At 34.4% G+C, this 18426-nt stretch overlaps 1 protein-coding gene across 1 annotated transcript in view; it reads right to left on the bottom strand.

Moving 5' to 3' along the window:
* The window catches only part of TMPRSS15 (transmembrane serine protease 15), a 135759-nt gene extending 126453 nt beyond the window's left edge, over positions 1-9306 (bottom strand). The window contains exons 1-3 of the mRNA XM_023227525.2: positions 9005-9306; positions 3763-3893; positions 3432-3499 (exon numbers count right to left, since the gene is read on the bottom strand). Of these exons, the coding sequence (XP_023083293.1) occupies positions 3432-3499; positions 3763-3893; positions 9005-9149 (344 nt within the window). The 5' untranslated portion in view covers positions 9150-9306. The remainder of the gene's footprint in view (positions 1-3431; positions 3500-3762; positions 3894-9004) is intronic.
* Between the last annotated feature and the right edge of the window lie 9120 nt (positions 9307-18426).

Genomic DNA, 18426 nt, shown 5'->3' with positions numbered 1-18426 from the left:
GAAACAAACCACAACAATTTGTCATTTTTTGGAAGGAGGTAAAGAAAAAGTAAATAATGATCATTTTCATTCTAACCAAACAGGTGTTTAAACCTTCATGTATAGCATTCTCTCCCTCTCTCTCTTTCTCTCTCTCTCTCTCTGTCTCTCTTTCTCTCTCTCTCTCTCACACACACACTTATGTTATTTTTGATGCATCTATGAACCATATAAAGTGTACAGAGATACTGTAGACTCTCTAACTCATTTCCAACTTGCCTCCAGTTTTTGCTAAACAACGAGGTCATTATGAAAAAAATAACACATTGCTACTAAATTCTAACAGTATTACAATCTAAATGATAGATAAGTCCCTTACAGACTTCTGGATAGACCCGTACACCTTTAAATCCAGTGACGGCTTCTTATAAAGGTTATTTCTCCATTTGTTTAACTCATTCCAGTCGACTTTCTGAGTATTTTTCTATGCGCTAGTATTTTTCAACTAGCATTGTTAATTCATAGAAGAATAACACGTGCATAACCATTAAAAAGGAAAAAAATAAGAGAATGAAAAGATTGTAAACTTAGGTACTATTTACCCTAGTCTGAGTATAGATTCTCCCATCAGTTTTCCCATAAAGTTAGCGAGCACTTTAACCTACACAGGGTTAAAAATCAGAGTGGAGAACAAGGAAAACTAAAGGTGCAAACACAGGGCTTGCGTGGACAAAGGTCTACGGCAATTTGGCAAATGAACACAATAAGGCACCCGGAGGGACAGTAGTCACTGAGAAACATACAGCAAACACTGCTTGGATAGTTCCTCTTGAATATGTGACTCTTTAACCTTAATTTCACTGCTTCACTCTCTGTCTTGAGTGCTTTTTAAATATAAAAATCAGTAGTAGAGGACAACATGAATGTTTTAGACAGAAAGTAAATGGCAGCATGACATTGGAAAAATAACCTAGCCTCTCTGAACCATACATTAATAATTCATGACAGGCTGACAATCTGAAACTCCACAAACCCCTAGTGAGGAATGCATTAGGTGTCATACACTAGTACATGGTAGTAATGGTACACAGAAGAACCAATTGACAAGTTTGTGGTGATATTCTGATTAGTACTGAGAATGTAGTTTGCTAAGTGAATTGGCATACCAGGAGCACCATCAGTCCATATATATTTACCATTTTTCTTTATAAAAAATGGGCTAAAGTGTCTTAACTTTTTCAAAAATAACGTAATTTTTAGGGAGCAAAATGTAAAATATCTGAATTTTTTTAGTGTTATTATGATGCCTTATGATTTATTTAATTGAAGACATAAACCTTAAATATCAATGGACAATGTAGACAAGAAAATTGTAATAATTTCTATTAGACTGTCAGCTGCATAAAAGCACAAAAAATGTGTAATTTTAAGGGCCTGGCATATAATAAATAATACATGAATAAAAGTAAAATTAATTAATATTCAGGTTTTATAGGCAGCAGTGTCTTGAAAACCTATAGGGAGGCTGTTGTCGTCAGCTATAGAGCTTCTATATTGTGCTTTCATTTCAAATTGTGGGCTTAGAGCTTTCGGCTACCTTCAATTGCAGTGCACCAGCTGCCTAAAACTAAGACTTACTGACTTTCTTGGTAAAGGACTATGGAAGATGGCCAGCTGTTACTAAGGACTATTGCCACCAGTCTAGCTTACTTAGATGTTTGACTGGCATAAGTCATGCTTCTCCATGCTCATATTGGCTTTCATCGTTTGTTCTCCTTCCTGTTCCAGGTTTACTGTCATCTTTCTTATTTCTGTAGAAAAAGAGAAGTTTCCTGTTCCATTGCACCTTGAGTCCACCCATCTATGGTGAAAAGCAAACCCCGCCTCCCTAGAAGTTGTTATATTCTTTGGGTTCTGCTACTCCAAAATTCGCATTAGGAAGGAGAGCATATGCTGAATCAGTACAACAAAACCTCATTCAAATACATTCCCCAGCATCTACTAGCTGTGTGATTTGAGGCAAGTTAGTTTTTTTCCAAGCCTTGGTGTCATTATTTATTTAAGTCGGAATAATTGCTTCTCCCTCACAGTCATTTGGTGAGGAATGAATAAGAAAATACGTTTTACGGCCGGGCGCTGCAGCTCACACCTGTAATTCCAGCACTCTGGGAGGCCAAGGCGGGGGGATCATGAGGTCAGGAGATTGAGAGCATCCTGGCTAACACGGTGAAACCCCGTCTCAACTACAAATACAAAAAATTAGCCGGGCGCGGTGGCGGCGCCTATAGTCCCAGCTACTCTGGAGGCTGAAGCAGGAGAATGGCGGGAACCCGGGAGGCGGAGCTTGCAGTGAGTCGAGATGGCGCCACTGCACTCCAGCCTGGGCGACAGAGCAAGACTCCGTCTAAAAAAAAAAAATTACTTAAGTCACCAAAGGCTTGGCCTGAAATAGAGACTCAACCAGTGAGTTTCCTTTTTGCCAGCTTGTCGTAGGATCTGCGTTTTCCCCAAGGTTCTGTAATATTGTCTTTCTTTCTGTGGTTTTTAAATGTGAATTACTGTTAAGACTGCTCCCTTCCCTTCTTCAGATACCCCTGTTCTTGATCAGTCTTTAACTTTTATTTTTTTTTTTTTTTGGAATTCTCTCCCTTTGTCTTTTTCATTTTTAACTTAATTTTATAAATTTACATTTTTCTTTCTTTTATAATTTTTTTTTAACTTTTCTGTTGGCTTGTATCTCTACTGCAGAAGCCCACTGGTAGTTTGTAGTTTAGAAAACTTTAGGTTCGGAGAGATGTCGGCAAGATTGTCAAACTCTTCTTCATGATACAATAGCAACAACAACACACAGATCAATTTTCTTTGTGAGAAATACAAAAGCTAATTGTCTAGAAAATAGATCTTACAATAGAAATAAGAAAATAGCTCTTACAAAAATTTCCATATATTACAGATTCAAACATTCATAGTGTGGAATTACATCATTACATTATTAATGTAAGATTTATTAGTTTATTGAGCACCTATTTTAAGCAATGTTACACCCTCTGGGTACAATAATGAACAAGTATCTTCTCTCTTTGTATTTATAGTATAAATGAAGCAGAGTGATACAATATTATTTTATTAAATGACGAGCAAGCTTTTTCCAGATGTTTGTAGCAAATCAAACACTATATCTGCATCTGCATACATTTAACCTCAGCCCTCTCCATGTGTCTTTGCAAGATGTTATTGTCAGGAGAAACATATTAGCATAAGATCAATTTTCAAAAGTTATTATTATTTGCTACTAAAATGAAAGTTTATGCTGTGCCACTTTGCTTAATCTTCAAAAAATGTTGAAAAATTTAAATATGCCTCTTTTCCTATGTATAGTGATGCTATTTTACAAATATTAGCAAAAAGATCACTAATTTTCTGTCACTAGAACATTTTTGAGCTGTACTCACTCGAACTGTAAAATTCTTGAGTTCTTATATTCATTCTTCAGATTGCTTGATAGAAAGATCTCATCTATCTAGAAAAATGTAAAATGTTGAATGAGTATACTAAATTTAAGATTTTAACTTTTGTTGAAAAGTTCATACAAAGCAATCTTTATGTTCTGCTTAGAATTGGGGGAATTTTCTCCATAGTAATGGGGCTCAGACATTTAAGTATTTTGGGTATATTACATTTATTCTCTAGTTGTTTCACAGTGAGAAAATGGTGTTTTTGGCAAGTAGTTAGTTAAACTATGTTATAAAATTTTAAACCAGCTGAAAAGAGACAGTCTCCTACCATTTGCTGAAGGTCAAAAGCAAGAACTTTGAAATCCACTGAGAGTTTGTCTTGCAAGTTAGGATTATATGTAACTCCGGATGTTATTTTAAATGTCCCTCTGGCTTCATGACTTTGTCCAAGTGCTGCACCTAGATAAATTAATAAGGAAAAAAAAACACTAAGATTTTGGATTATGAGTAGGAAAAATATGCACATTCTGTTAAGACACAGAAGTAAAGCTCTTGCTTGATGTGTTAGCTCTGTGGTTCTTGCTTTTTCTTTGTAGTCTCATGTTTCAAAATCAGCTGCTTTCTTTCCCCAGCCGTCTGATTGTTTTAAAAGATTGGAAACTAAAGTTTTTTCCATTATTTCAATATTTTTTTCTTTTCTTTGAAGTCTAACCCACACTCCAAGCTTCCAAGTTTTCATTATTATTGTTATTGAGATTCCTGTTGGAAGATACATGGACTGATGAACTCCCACCAATTATGGGAAGTGACTCAGGGAAACATGGTGAGAAGTGAACCATTAAAAGTTTTGTAGCTGCTTTCAGATACTTCTTGAACACCTAGCATCCAGGGACACCACTGGGTTTTGACATATGAATTGCTGTGAAGATTTCAGTGTTTTGGTTACTTTGAAACATGACTTTGAAGCTACTTCTTTCATTCTAATAATTATAAAAATGTCATGCATGACCTTGTGCCATTAGGTGGTGACTGTCCTTGTTGAAGACGTTATTTAGAATGCTGTAGAAAATAGATAACCTCACTAGGAAAAAAAAAAATGTAAAAAAAGAAGGTTAACAAATTAAATATAAACATGGATAATAAAATGTGTCATTAAGTCCTGCATAATCCCTTTATCAGCATATTTTCATGGACACTGATTTATGTTTAAAATGAATTGCTTCAACTGAAACTCACACAGTGATGAACTCATTAGTAAATATAATAATAATGAGATATAATTCTCACAATAATCTGGTGTGACAAGACATTATTTCTTCTTTTCTGAGATAGGGTAATTGGTATTTAGAATGATTAAGAAAATTTCTCAAGGTAGTAAATGTCTTAAGCAACAGATCTGGAATTTGGTCATCGAAATGACTGACTCCACCACCCAGGATCTCTATGTAATACATTCACACCAAACTATCCCATTAAGAGGATAATTAGAAATAATAATTCAAGCAGTATGTGTGCATATAGTCTAAATAACGTTAACTGCATAATTGATGTAACGTATTATTTATACTATTTCATTTGTATTTTAAAGACTCTAATTTAGATTGAAGTTTGCATGTTTAAATGCAGAATACAAGGAAGGACCGAGGAACTACAACAGATTAAAGGAAACTAAGGAAGCGTAATAACTAAATCTTACATAGGAATCTGCACTGGATCTTAACCTGGTAAAGGGTATTAGTGGAAAAACTGGTGAAATTTGAATACAGTATGTGGTTAAGTTAACAATATTGTAGAAATGTTAATTTCTTGACTGTGGCTATTGTACTCTGGATAAACAAAATATTAACATCCAAGGCAGCTGGGTTATATGAAAACTCTGTGCAATTTTTGCAACTTTTAAAAGTCTAAAATGATGTCAAAAAAAGTATAAAAAATGTTAAAAGTCGTATGTGCTTTGAAAGCCCTAAAGACTCTGCAAAAAGTCTCCTGAAACTGATAAATGACTTCAGCAAAGTGTCAGGATACAGAAAAAATGTACAATGTCAGTTGCATTTCTAAACACCAATTACATTCAAGCTGAGAGCCAAATCAAGAATTTAATCCCATTTTCAATAGTCATACAAAAGATAAAATACTTAGGAATATCTCTCACCAAGGGTGTAAAAGAGACCTGCAAGGAGAACTACAAAACACTGCTATAAAAATCAGATAACACAAACAAATGGAAATGCTTCCATGCCAATGGATTGGAAGAATCAATGTTGTTAAAATAGCCATCCTGCCCAAAGCAACCTACAGATTCAATGCTATTCCTATTAAACTATCAAACTCATTTTTCATAGAATCATAACAAATGATTCTAAAATTCATATGGAACTATGAAAGAGCCAGAACAGTCAAAGCAATCCTAGGCAAAAAGCACAAAGTCAGAGGTATCACATTATACAACTTCATGCTATACGATAAGGCTATAGTAACTAAAACAGCATGGTAGTGGTACAAATACAGACACATAGTCCAATGGAGCAGAATAGAGAACCCACAGTAAAGTAAAGCTACACACCTACAGCCATCTAATCTTTGACAAAGTTGACAAAAATAAACAATGAGGAAATAGTTAATAAACAGTGCTGGTATATCTGGCTGGCCATATGCAGAAGAATCAAACTGGACCCCTACCTTTCACCATATACAAAAATTAACTCCAGATAAATTAAAGCTTTAAATTAAGACCTCAAACTCTAACAGTCCTAGAGGAAAAAAAAGGTAAAACATAATTCTGGAAATTATCCTTGGCAGAGAATTTAGGACTAAATCCTCAAAAGCAGTTGCAATGAAACCAAAAATTGGCAAGTGGGACCTAATTAAACTAACGATCTTCTGCACAGCAAAATAAACTATCAGGAAAGTAAATATACAACCTATGGAATGTGAGGAAATACTTGCAAACTATGCATCTGAAAGGAACTTAAATAATTGAATAAACAATAAACAAATAAACCCATTAAAAAGTGGGCAAAAAACATGAACAAGCACTTCTCAAAAAAAGACATACAAGTGGCCAACAAATATTTTTTAAAATGCTCATCAGCACTAATCACCAGAGAAGTGTAAATCAAAACCACAATGAGATACCATCTTATATTGGTCACAATGGCTATTACCAAAGAGTTAAAAAACAACAGATGTTGGCAAGGCTTTCAGAGAAACAGGAACACTTACACACTGTTGATAGAAATGTAAAGTAGTTCAGCCACTGTGCAAAGCAGTTTGGCTATTTCTCAAACAACTTAAAACAGAAATACCATTTGACCCAGCAATCCCATTACTGGGTATACATCCAAAAGAAAATAAGTCATTCTACCCAAGAGACACATGCACTCACATGTTCATCACAGCACTGTTTACAATAGCAAAGTCATGGACTCAACCTAGGTGCCCATCAACGGTGTATTGGATAAAGAAAATGTGGTACATATACATTGTGGAATAAGATGCAGCCATAAAAAAGAATGAACTCATGTCCTTTACAGCAACATGGATGCAGCTAGAGGCCATTATCCTAAGCAAATTAATGCAGGAACAGAAAAAGCAAATACCACCTGTTCTCAAGCATAAGTGGGAGCTAAACAGCAGGAACTCGTGGACATAAAGATGGCAACAATAGACACTGGGGACTAACAGAAGCGGAGAGTGGGAGAGGGGAAAGGGTTGACAAACTAATTTCTGGGTACTATGTTCAGTACCCGGGTGATGGCATCGATCATTCCCCAAAGCTCAGCACATGCAATATACCCAAGTAACAAATCTGCACATGTGCCCCCTGAATCTAAAATAATAGTTTAAAAAGGAAAAAATAGTAGTATGTGTTATGATCTCTGGTGTGATGGTAAAGCATTAACTCGCCCTTTTTATATTTAGTTGTTCACTGTTAAATTGTATTATCACCTATACATATTTATTTTCTACTTCCCTTGTAAAATAACTAACCTTTGTATATTTATTGAACATCAGGGATTCCAATGGACTTTCAAATGCTTATAGATCCTTCAAGTTATTCACAGCAATTAAATAAGACCCAAAGAGCCATTTTTCTAAAAGTTTAATCAATATGTATTATCTGGTAGTACTTTGTATAATTTTATAAAATATCCACACTTTTTTTCTTTAAAATACAGCCCTTGTATATATCTATAGTTTTTAAATAGACCAGGAATTATACTAAAATTATTTAATAAAACTATGGCATGTGCATTACATTCTAATTTAAACTTATTTGTTTACTAGAATAAAACAGCTAACCCAACAATTGTGAATTTAATAGGTAAAACTAAAATCACTCACATGTGAAAGATATGGTGGCTCATGTCTATAATCCCAGCACTTTGGGAGGCTGCGGTGGGCAGATCTGAAGTTGAGAGACCGAGACCATCCTGGCCAACAAGGTGAAACCCCACCTCTACTAAAAATACAAAAATTAGCTGGGTGTGATGGCACGTACCTGTAGTCCCAGCTACTAGCAAGGCTGAGGCAGGAGAACCACTTGAACCCAGGAGGCAGAGGTTGCAGTGAGCCACTGCACTCCAGCCTGGCGACAAAGCGAGACTCCATCTCAAAAAAAAAAAAAAAAAAAAGAGAGAGAGAGAATTTATATGCCCATATGTGTATATATAGTTGATCATTTTAAAAATGTAAAAAATTGTCTAAGAACAAATAAACTGCTAATACGTAGATTATTGCTATACATCCAATTTTTAAAAATGTACCCAATAAATGAGTAAGTGGTAAGATGGACTACAAATTCTAGAGCTGGATTGTCTAGTTTGGAATCTTACTTCTGCTACCCACTAATGATGTCAACTTAAGCAAGTTACCTTTAGTCTCTGTCTCAGATTCCTCATCTGTAAAACAAGCATACCAATAACCATTCATATGTTGTAGCTACACAATACATTTGAAGGTCTTTTACAAGCTGTTGGTACAAAGTTAGCTCTGAATAAGAGTTATCATTTCTTATATTTTTTCTGTTTATCAAAGTTGCTACTCAGTTTGTGACCCTTTTAAGTCTACATTTATATCCAACTTCTTTTATATTAGTAGAATTAAAATGGTTAGACTGAGAAGTGAATGAAGATAAAAATAAACAATATTTTTGTTAAGTTTGCATGTTTATCTGCTTATATATTCAACAACATATTAATATGTTTATGATTTAAATTATATCAAAACAAAACCAGGGGCCATGAAATCTACTTGATTATTTGTAGAAGCCAAGAAACTTATTTAATATTATTTATTTTAAAAACTATTTAGTCTCATGCTTAAATTCTGGGTTAAGTTTCAAATTACATACCAGTTAATTTTCCTAATATTCTCTGAAGGGAACTACAGAGAAGTATGTGAATGCAACAAAAAAATTTTGCCATGAAGATTACTTTGAAATATTAGATTGAAAGCCCAAAATAATGCATTTAGTTAGCAATGAATAAAATAGACTTACAGAATAACTGAAATTAAAGTGTGTACATTCAGCTGAGAGCACCTTCACAAGCCAACTCCATGTGACTTACCTCGTTGGGATTCCTTGATTGTCAGCCAGGACACTGCAATTAATCCAGCACAGAGCACTACCAATATGGCAAAGAGAGCTGCAAACATGATTTCATAGGAGCTGAGAGAATGGTGCCTACAAGACATGCTTCTCTTCGAACCCATTTTTGGTTTTGAAGGCTTGCTAATTTAAGAACTGAAAGAGAATATAAATAACTATACCAAATGAAGAGTAAAATCTCTCAAATTTTTAAAGATGTGTAAAGCAACAACTACCTGTCTACATGCATACCAGTCAGTGTGAGTTGTGCATGTCTCTTTGACAAAATTATGTCTCTATACATTAAGTATCATTAAAAGGGTGGTTAATCTTTAAGGAGATATAAATGGGTAAAGATGCCTAGAGCCGTAAACCTTAACTACCTGAACAGGCCATTTGCCAAGGTGAATCAAATTAAATTCATGTTGTAAACAAAAAAGACACTTTATCATTTGGAGACTATTAAGAAAAATGTGAAATTCATGACAGACAAATTAGTCACTAGGCACATGCATTTGATATTCATAGAGGGAGTTCCTAACAGATCAACCTTCTACCCTCTGACTCAGATCATTCTTAAGACATTTCTCTTATATGTTGATATAGACCTTCTAATATATATAAAGCCTAATATATATATAAAGGTATATATAAAGGTGCAGATATATATAAAGCCTAACATATATATCCTCTCTCTGTGTACATATATGTATACATATACTCCTTATGGAAACAATCAAAAGTGTTGCAAACTTTGTTATGTCACCCATGTGAAGTTATGCAATGTAAGGCAGTATTACCTAAGGGAAAGTACACTTAAGCAAGGCATTATATGGCTACTCTTTATGGCCTTGTGCAGTTATTAATGAATGGGAGTAACTGTCATAAGAGGAATAAAATATATGTTTCTATTCTAAGAAAATAGTCTGGGTGGGGAAGATATTGCTCATTTGCCCTGGACTTTATCTCTTTAAATACGCCAATTAGAACAAGAGAAGAGGTTAAGATAATCATAGTTATAGTTGTAGACATATGCTTTATGACAAAATCAAAGTTGTTTTCTGATAATTAAATTACAGTGTAGCATTGTGATTATTCACACCATGAATAATGATGAGTTCAGGAATTTTAAAACACAAAAATTAAAACCAAATGAAACCAAATCTATTCTGAAGTAAACCAATGTGCCTTTTATTCTGGTAAATAAAACTGGCAGGAGGTAAGAAAGTTTTAGATTGGAAAACCCTAACACACTGAAATTGTGGCATATTATAATGGGCTTAGATGAGCAGTAGCTGCTTTTCTTCTTCTTTACCTATGAAAGAGGAGAATTGCATGTTGCACTCAGATTCAAGAATTTTTGGCCGGGCACGGTGGCTCAAGCCTGTAATCCCAGTACTTTGGGAGGCCGAGATGGGCGGATCACGAGGTCAGGAAATCGAGACCATCCTGGCTAACACGGCGAAACCCCGTCTCTACTAAAAATACAAAAAATTAGCCGGGCGAGGTGGCGGGCGCCTGTGGTCCCAGCTACCCAGGAGGCTGAGGCGGGAGAATGGCGTGAACCCGGGAGGCGGAGGTTGCAGTGAGCTGAGATCCGGTCACTGCACTCCAGCCTGGGCGACAGAGCAAGACTCCATCTCAAAAAAACAAAAAAAAAAAAAAAAAGAATTTTTGCTGATAAAAAATAGAATTATGAGTAAACAAATGTATGTCATTGAAAATATTTATATTTTTAGCTAAGTGACTTACTACTTGTTGTTAAATGCTCTGAAATATACATGAAATCAGAGACACCATTTACGGAATTGGGAGAAGTTTCTTTTATTCATATTCTAGGGGACAATTATAATAGGCCAGACCCTCTGACAAAATTGGAGCCTATAAAAAGTGCCTCTTAAATTTGGAAAGTCAAAGTGAAAGCACAATTAGTGTTTTCTTTGTATGGCTAATGCAGAAGCAAACTCTTTTTAGAACATCATATAGAGCTTTAAGTTACATTTCTTTTGCCGTTATAGAAGGAAAGCAGAAGATAGTGAGTTCACATGTCTGCTTCAAGCATAGCATGGACTAATGGGTAAAATATCAGTTTGAAAGCCCAAAATAATGCATTTAATTTCAGAAAGAAAACTTTCACTTTTGGATCATAAACTCTCCTCAAATAATGTTTTAAATAATTATATTTAGTATCAAGTAACTGAGTGAAAGAATAGCTTTTTAAAAGAAGGCAATAATTTATTAAGGACAGAGTGAAATTAAATGAACAGATGAATGTGAAAAATCAAATCATATGTCTTGAAATTTTTTGAAAAGTTATTAAAATAAAACAGGACTTGCTCTATCAGGTAACAAAACTCGTTACAAAGCTGTAATATAAAGAGAGTTGTATCAGTCCCAGCAAAGAAAACTGTCTCAGTGGAATTAAGTGCCCGTAAGTGTGATTTGCATATGGAAACTTCATCTATCAAAAACATAGGGCATTAATAATAGGTTAGAAAAGAGTGGCTCTTCAATACATAGTGCTGCATTGATTTCTTCTCCATCTCCACATGAAGAACTTTAGATCTTCATCTCACACCGTGAAGAAACATAAATTCCAGGTGGATTAAGCGCATCTAGAAAGCATGGAAAAATTTTGGAAGAAAATATAGAATAATGTCTTTCTAATGATGAAGTATTGAAGGAATTTTTAGAAAAGGATTCAAAAATAAAAGGAAAAATCATGAAGAACGTTGACACATTTAGCCAATAATAACATTGACTTTTCTTAATAACAAAGTGTATCTAAAAAGTAAAACCCTAAGCCACAGACTTGTGTTTTTTCTTTAAAAATGTTTTTTTAACTGCTTGTGTCTTCATTCAGCTACAACAGAATTGAAATGAGGCAAAATTTTGGGTATGAGGTACTTACATTTATTTTCAGGGCAGTCCAGGAAAGCTCCATGAGAACGGCTGGGAAGTGAAAAGATCGAGGGGGGATAAAGCCTGTGAAGACTGGGTGTGATCAAGCCAGTTACCACCCTAAGCATCTGGAACATAATTCTGCTTGGGACCTGTGTGAGACAGTGGGAACAAGCGTCAGTGCTATCCCACTTAGGGGGAAATAGAGTGGAATATTTATTTGCCAGAAAGCCATGCTCATTGGTAGAGGTTAGCTTCTGGGACTTCAAGTCTGGCCCTTCGAGTTACTCTGCGTGAGTAGGACGTCCAGGGAAGCTGACTTCAGTGTGCAGAGATGAATGAGAGAGCCTGTGAATGTAGGATCCTTACAATAGCTGCCACGGCTTAAAAATAAAAAACACGCTTCAGAAATTAAAGAGAATTTCTATTGACTAACGGATAAAAGACAGGTAGCAGGCCATTGACAAAAAGTGAAAAACAAAACAAAAAAGAAAGAAAACAGAAGCACACAAATGTCTACAGGTGATCTATGTTAGTAGTTAAGGAATTCTAATTAAAATAAAAAACAAAATATTACTGACCTTAGACATATTAGCAAAAACTAAAAGCCATAGCAATACTTAGTAGTGTCATTCATTGCCTGTCTGAGTGAAGATTCAAATAATCATGTTGTATAGCAATTTGGTTAACATCTAGAAAAACTAAATGCACCCATACAATTTGACCCCCAAATTCCCTTTCCAGTTAAATCTGGGACAAAGTAGATGATATTTATTATAATACAATTATAATACAATTTTAAGTCCTACAAAATATAGGGAAAACTTAAATGTTCATCAATAGGAAAATGAAAAAGTGTCGTGTAGTATTTTTATAGAATAACATATTATACACAAGTTTAAAGTGCGTGAACTAAAGTTGTATGTACTAAACTGGAAATAATAAAACAAAATTATATACAAAGAAACAAGTTTAGAGGGATATATGTGATGTTGCATAGCTTAAAGTAGAAAAGAAAATCATTTGTTTAGTGATACAATTCTGTGGATAAAAGTCTACCTGGAAATGATAAACAGAAAATCCAGTATAGTGGTTACTTCTGACAGAAATAGAAGGACAAGGTGTATTTGTATTGCATTACTTCTGTTAAACTATTTGAAATACATTAATGAACCACATAAACTTTGACACAGTTAGAGGATTAGGACATGTGAGTAAATATTCTGTATTTTAAAAAAAATAGATCAAAAGTTAAAGGGGAGACATAAGATTGAAGTCCCTGTGATATTATTAATAATTTTCATCTTACCAAATAATTAATAAAATCGAAAGAAACCTTATGCACTAAACTTTCTTTTCTTCTTCTTCTTCTTCTTCTTCTTCTTCTTCTTCTTCTTCTTCTTCTTCTTCTTCTTCTTCTTTTTCTTTTTTTTTTTTTGAGACAAAGTCTCATTTTGTCACCCAGGGTGGAGTGCAGTGACATGATCTTGGTTTACTTGCCGACTCTGCTTCCTGGGCTCAAGCAATCCTCCCACCTCAGCCTCCTGAGTATATGGGGCTAAAAGTGTGTGCCATCATGTCCAGATAATTTTTTCTTCCCCCACCCTTTTTTTTTTTCTGTAGAGATGAAGTCTCACTCTGTTGTCCAGGCTGGTCTTGAAGGAACTTTCTATTGTGAAAAGTGTAGAAGTTACAAAAATGTTCCGATTAGTCAAGTCATTGAATGCCCATAGAATAAAATAATTATTTTAAACATATACTTGAGACATTTAACCATATAAGATAAAATGCTTTATGTGAAGTGGAAACAAATGAATACATATTTGGGATGGCAAATAAACAGAATATACAGCTCTAGGTAGGTAAGTTCACTAACTCTTAATGAAAATTTCCGTGAGTAAATTGTTGTGTACCATTTTGGTAATGGGAATGATATATTCTGGTTAGGTGAATAATGAAGCAGAAAGACACCTTAAGGTGGATTATAATTATTTTTGCCTAGATCGAATAAAAGGGTAAGAATAGAACAGCTAAGAAAATTAAGAGTCTTATAAGCTCTTGACAATGTTATAGAAGCAAACAGACCATGTGCATACCCTATAGTGTTAATTTGTTCAGTGAATATGTGGTTTTATACTCTGACTGTATGAAGTAGCAGTAGTAATTGCAGAGTTCTTAAAGATTAAAGCCGTGAACATTTCTGTGAAATTTCATTCACTGTTCAACACAAGATGAGAAAACTCAAACAACTTTCACCTTTAAATAATTGTGTGTGGCTGGGTTGTAAACAGATAAGTATCTTTAATATAGTTACTTTTTAAAAACTAATATAAAATAAGAAAATATATATTCTTCATCAAAAATACTTCTGGACCTTTCAGAGACTATTTTTTCTTTTCTCCAAAAATACCAGTGCAGTAGTCAAGAACCCTCCCAGGATTGATGGTTCCAAGTTGATATGAGCTTAAGAAATACACATTTGCTTTTCTCCAAGACTGGTAATTATTTCTTTGACTTTCTATGTAATTTTAACACATTATTCTGAGATCTAATTGGCAAATTCTTTATGTTTTACATTTTTAAAAGGGTGGTCATCTTTATTCATACCAGTCTGAGGACTATTGAATAAACATCTTAACTAGGCACAAAGGAGAAGGTGGACTTTTAATATTGTTAAATGTCTTTATCATTGAGGATTCTTAAGTACTATAATCTAAGATATTTGCTTACTGGATATTGTTGTTTATTTTTTTGACCCTTGAAAAATTTGGCTGGATATAAAAAGTTGGTGCTATTCTCTGGCACTGAATATTGAACTAGTCCTCTTTTATAGTTATAAAATAAAAGAGTAATAGTTGTAAAAATCAATTCAATTTTAATTGAGGATGTGTCATCATCAGTCAGGGTTTTTTTTTTTTTTTTTTTTAAACCTGTGTTTAGAAGAGCTGCTGGCTTTTATATTCCATGAGTTCATTCATATATGAGAAATATTCCTCTTTCTTTTATACTTGACTGATAATCTATTGATGCATGGGTAAGTGACAAGTTTTTTTCCCTTGGAATTCTGAAGAGTTTTTTAACAGTGTTTTTTTTTTCTGCCACTGAACATAATTTTGCCAATATTTGATGCTAACCCTTTTTCTTACTTTTGTATGTGACATGTTTTATATCTGCCTGAATGCTTAGAGAATTATGTTTCCATACTTGACGTTCAAAAGAGAGTAAACTGGTATTGATTATTCTGAATTAATCTTTCTTAGAATGTGATGTACCTTTTTCAGTGTTCCTTTCATCTCAGAAAATATTCCTTTATTAAAGCTTCAAATCTTTTTTTTTTGTCTTTATTGTTCAGTTTACTAGAATTTTTAATGGGATTAAGGTCCAATTTTCCTTAGGATGAATGATCTTAGTCTTTTATCTGCATCTATACTTTTCTCCTAATTATTTCATTTTATCTGTATCTCCCTCATACATTTCAATTATATGCAATGTTCAACTGTGTATTTCTGTTTTCTGCCTTCTCTAATTTATAGCTTTGTGTAATGCTATTGATTTAAGTTGTAATTGATTTTCATAATTATAAACTTTCCCTTTTATTCAAATTCTGGATTTTGTTCCTGGATTCTTACTGTCTTCAACTCGTTTATTAAGTTTTAAAAGCAATACATAGCAGTGCTGAAAATTTTTCTTTGGTTGAGTTTGCTTCCAAAATCAGTTTTTAGAAATATTTTCTATCCAATCTTCTCCCTCCCTTCCCCTCCCCTCTTCCTCCCTCCTTCCCTCCCTCCTTCTTTCACCTTTCCCCCCTTTCCCCTTCTCCCCTTTCCCCCTTTCCCCCTTCCCCCCTTTCCCCTTCTCCCCTTTCCCCCTTCTCTCCTTCCCTCCTTCCTTCCTTCCCTCCCTCCCTCCTTCCCCCTTCCCCCCTTCCCCCCTTCCTTCCTTCCTTCCTTCCTTCCTTCCTTCCTTCCTTCCTTCCTTCCGTCCTTCCTTCTTTCCTGTCTTTCCTTCTTAGGTATATTTCACATGTCTTCCACAGTATTTCTTTCCATGTGGTTCACGCTTGTCATAGTCCTACCTGTGTTATATTTCATTGTTTTCCCATAGAGTGGGTTAATGTCCTTACATTTTTATGAGCTTTTGAAGAAATTAAACTGGATATGCACTTTTTTTCCTGCAATTTAAGTGGTTAGAGAAAGGTTTTTAGGCAGGAGTATAAATTCACATGAGGTTGTGTACAGCCTTCTTTTGATGGCCCATATTTCATTCTCTTTTCTGCAATTTTGTTAAATATCCTGTACAAAGGTTCCTTGCACGAATGTGAGGTTTATTCTATTTGTGAATGTGTGTGGGATTCTACTGGAATGCCACTGTGCTACATACCATTCTCTACAATTTAATGAGTAGCATTAAGAATTGACAGACTCCTAATGGTTCCTCCCATCTCCACCGGGATCCTGTAGCAGTCATTGATCCCTAGGGGTTGCTAGCCCTGAGATATTTTCCCTATCCAGGTTGCCTACTTATCAGTTTGACCTGTTTTTCTACAGACTGCAAAATATTAATGAAAATTAGAACTTTCTGAGTTTCTTTTCAGCAAACTGATGGGGAAGAGAGAGTTTGTAGAGGAATAATAGAAAACAAAAAAGAGCCGTGTTGAATTCCTTATTATTTTTGTTATTGGATGGAGTGTATGCCTCAACTTTGTTTTTCTGTTTGTTTGTTTGTTTTGCTGTTGATGAGTTTTTGTGACTTTTTGGCTGGTTTGAAACCAGTTTATAAAATTGAATTATATTCTAGAGAAGGAGGTTTTAAGCTTCAGCTCCACTCAAATTTTATTCAAAAGTCCATAAAGGTAATTTCTGACCTAAAGAACTAAAGACTATGCCAATTTTATTCAACGTAAGGACTATATCAACTTCATTCAGCCAGAATAATACCCAAATATTATATAGATGTTATAAAAACTCACTGGCTCTAAGAATGTATACATGGACAATATCATTAGTTATTTTATCTACACTATTAAAAATACTACCAAATCTAATATTTAGCTGATTACTACTTTACAGAAGGATACAAGAAAACTGAAAATTCACAAACTAAAAATGCTTTAAATTAATAATAATCTCTTGCACTGCTTATGATCCCATTAAACAGAAGTTGCATTCCTCTGCTACCTAGGTTAATTGTAAAGGAAGCCCTTAAGTATGATACATTCTAGAATATTCTTTTTGAAATATTTTAATTGCTAAAAAGTGTATTTGCCATTCAAAAAGATGGTGTGTTGTGAAAAATATCACTAGACATGTTGACAGAAGACCCAGCTGTGTCCATAAGCATTGACCCTTACTAGGTATTCTTAGGCATTTCATTATAACTTTTTTTTTGAGCTTCAGTTTTCCACTTTAGAGAACAAAGTTATTGATCTTAAAATCACTTTCCTTTCTAAAATTTTATGACTTCATGATTTTTACAGTTCCTTCCAAAGGAAAGTATATGATTTATGTCTCTTTACATTAAAAAGCCTTTTTTTCCCTGAGATTTGTTTCAGATATTCACCTAAAAATCACCTATGTGAGACTATCTTTTAAAACATTTTCTTAAGATCTTTTCCTTCATATCTCCCACTGACCTTTCAGTCTCTTTGCAATTCCTTTTTATCCTCCTCTTGTCTGACTACATGAAACCATATTTACTTTCCCTTTGCTAATGCAAATTCTGCTTCCTCTTCCTTCATCCTTTGTTCCCACTCCACATGCGGTTTTTTACCTGGCCATATGAAAGTCACTCTCACCAAGCATATTTCCCTAATCTACTTTTGTCTGTAAAGTGGATTATGAAACTTTTGAATAAAAGGCATTATACCAGAACATGCTGAACTGCATAGCACTTAACTCTTCAGTATTCTATTCGTGGCAGTATTCAAAAATAGACCTGTATTTGGGGAAAGATAAATGAACCAGGCTGGGAAAGATTGGTTTTTCCTCGTAGGGGTTACCACACTTTTTATAGCATTCCACTTGGTTAGTAGGAAGCTTTGAAAAAAAAAAAAAATCAGCATGTTTCTCCCAATCAGCTGCTAGTTTAGATCATTTTCAAAGAAATCTCCTATGTATCCAGAATCCTAACCAATTCACAATTCTATGATTTCATATTGTTGTGCCAGCCACATTTGTAGCTCAGGCAAGATTTATCTTCTCACCATGTTACTTTTTAACTTTAATAATCCTGGTGCCCAGAGGTCAAAAGATTATTTGATATTGAAAGAGAGTGAGCCTACTTGTCAGATTTCCTCGGTGCTCTTTTATAGAATTTCCCTGCTATCATCACCAAAGTGTTATACCAACCTTTACTTTGTCCGCAGAATCAGTTTTCCACATCTGCTTGCTAAGTTCTCACCGTCTTAACACAATTCCAGAAGCTTGTCCTGTTTTCTTTTCTAACTAAAAGAATAAAAATAAAATCCAATTAAGAGATCAGTGAATTAAAGAACTAAAACTT

Source organism: Piliocolobus tephrosceles, chromosome 19 (assembly GCF_002776525.5).
Source record: "Piliocolobus tephrosceles isolate RC106 chromosome 19, ASM277652v3, whole genome shotgun sequence".
NCBI lineage: Eukaryota > Metazoa > Chordata > Mammalia > Primates > Cercopithecidae > Piliocolobus > Piliocolobus tephrosceles.
Note: the sequence above shows the minus strand (reverse complement) of the source record. Positions and strands in the feature narration are given on the sequence as shown.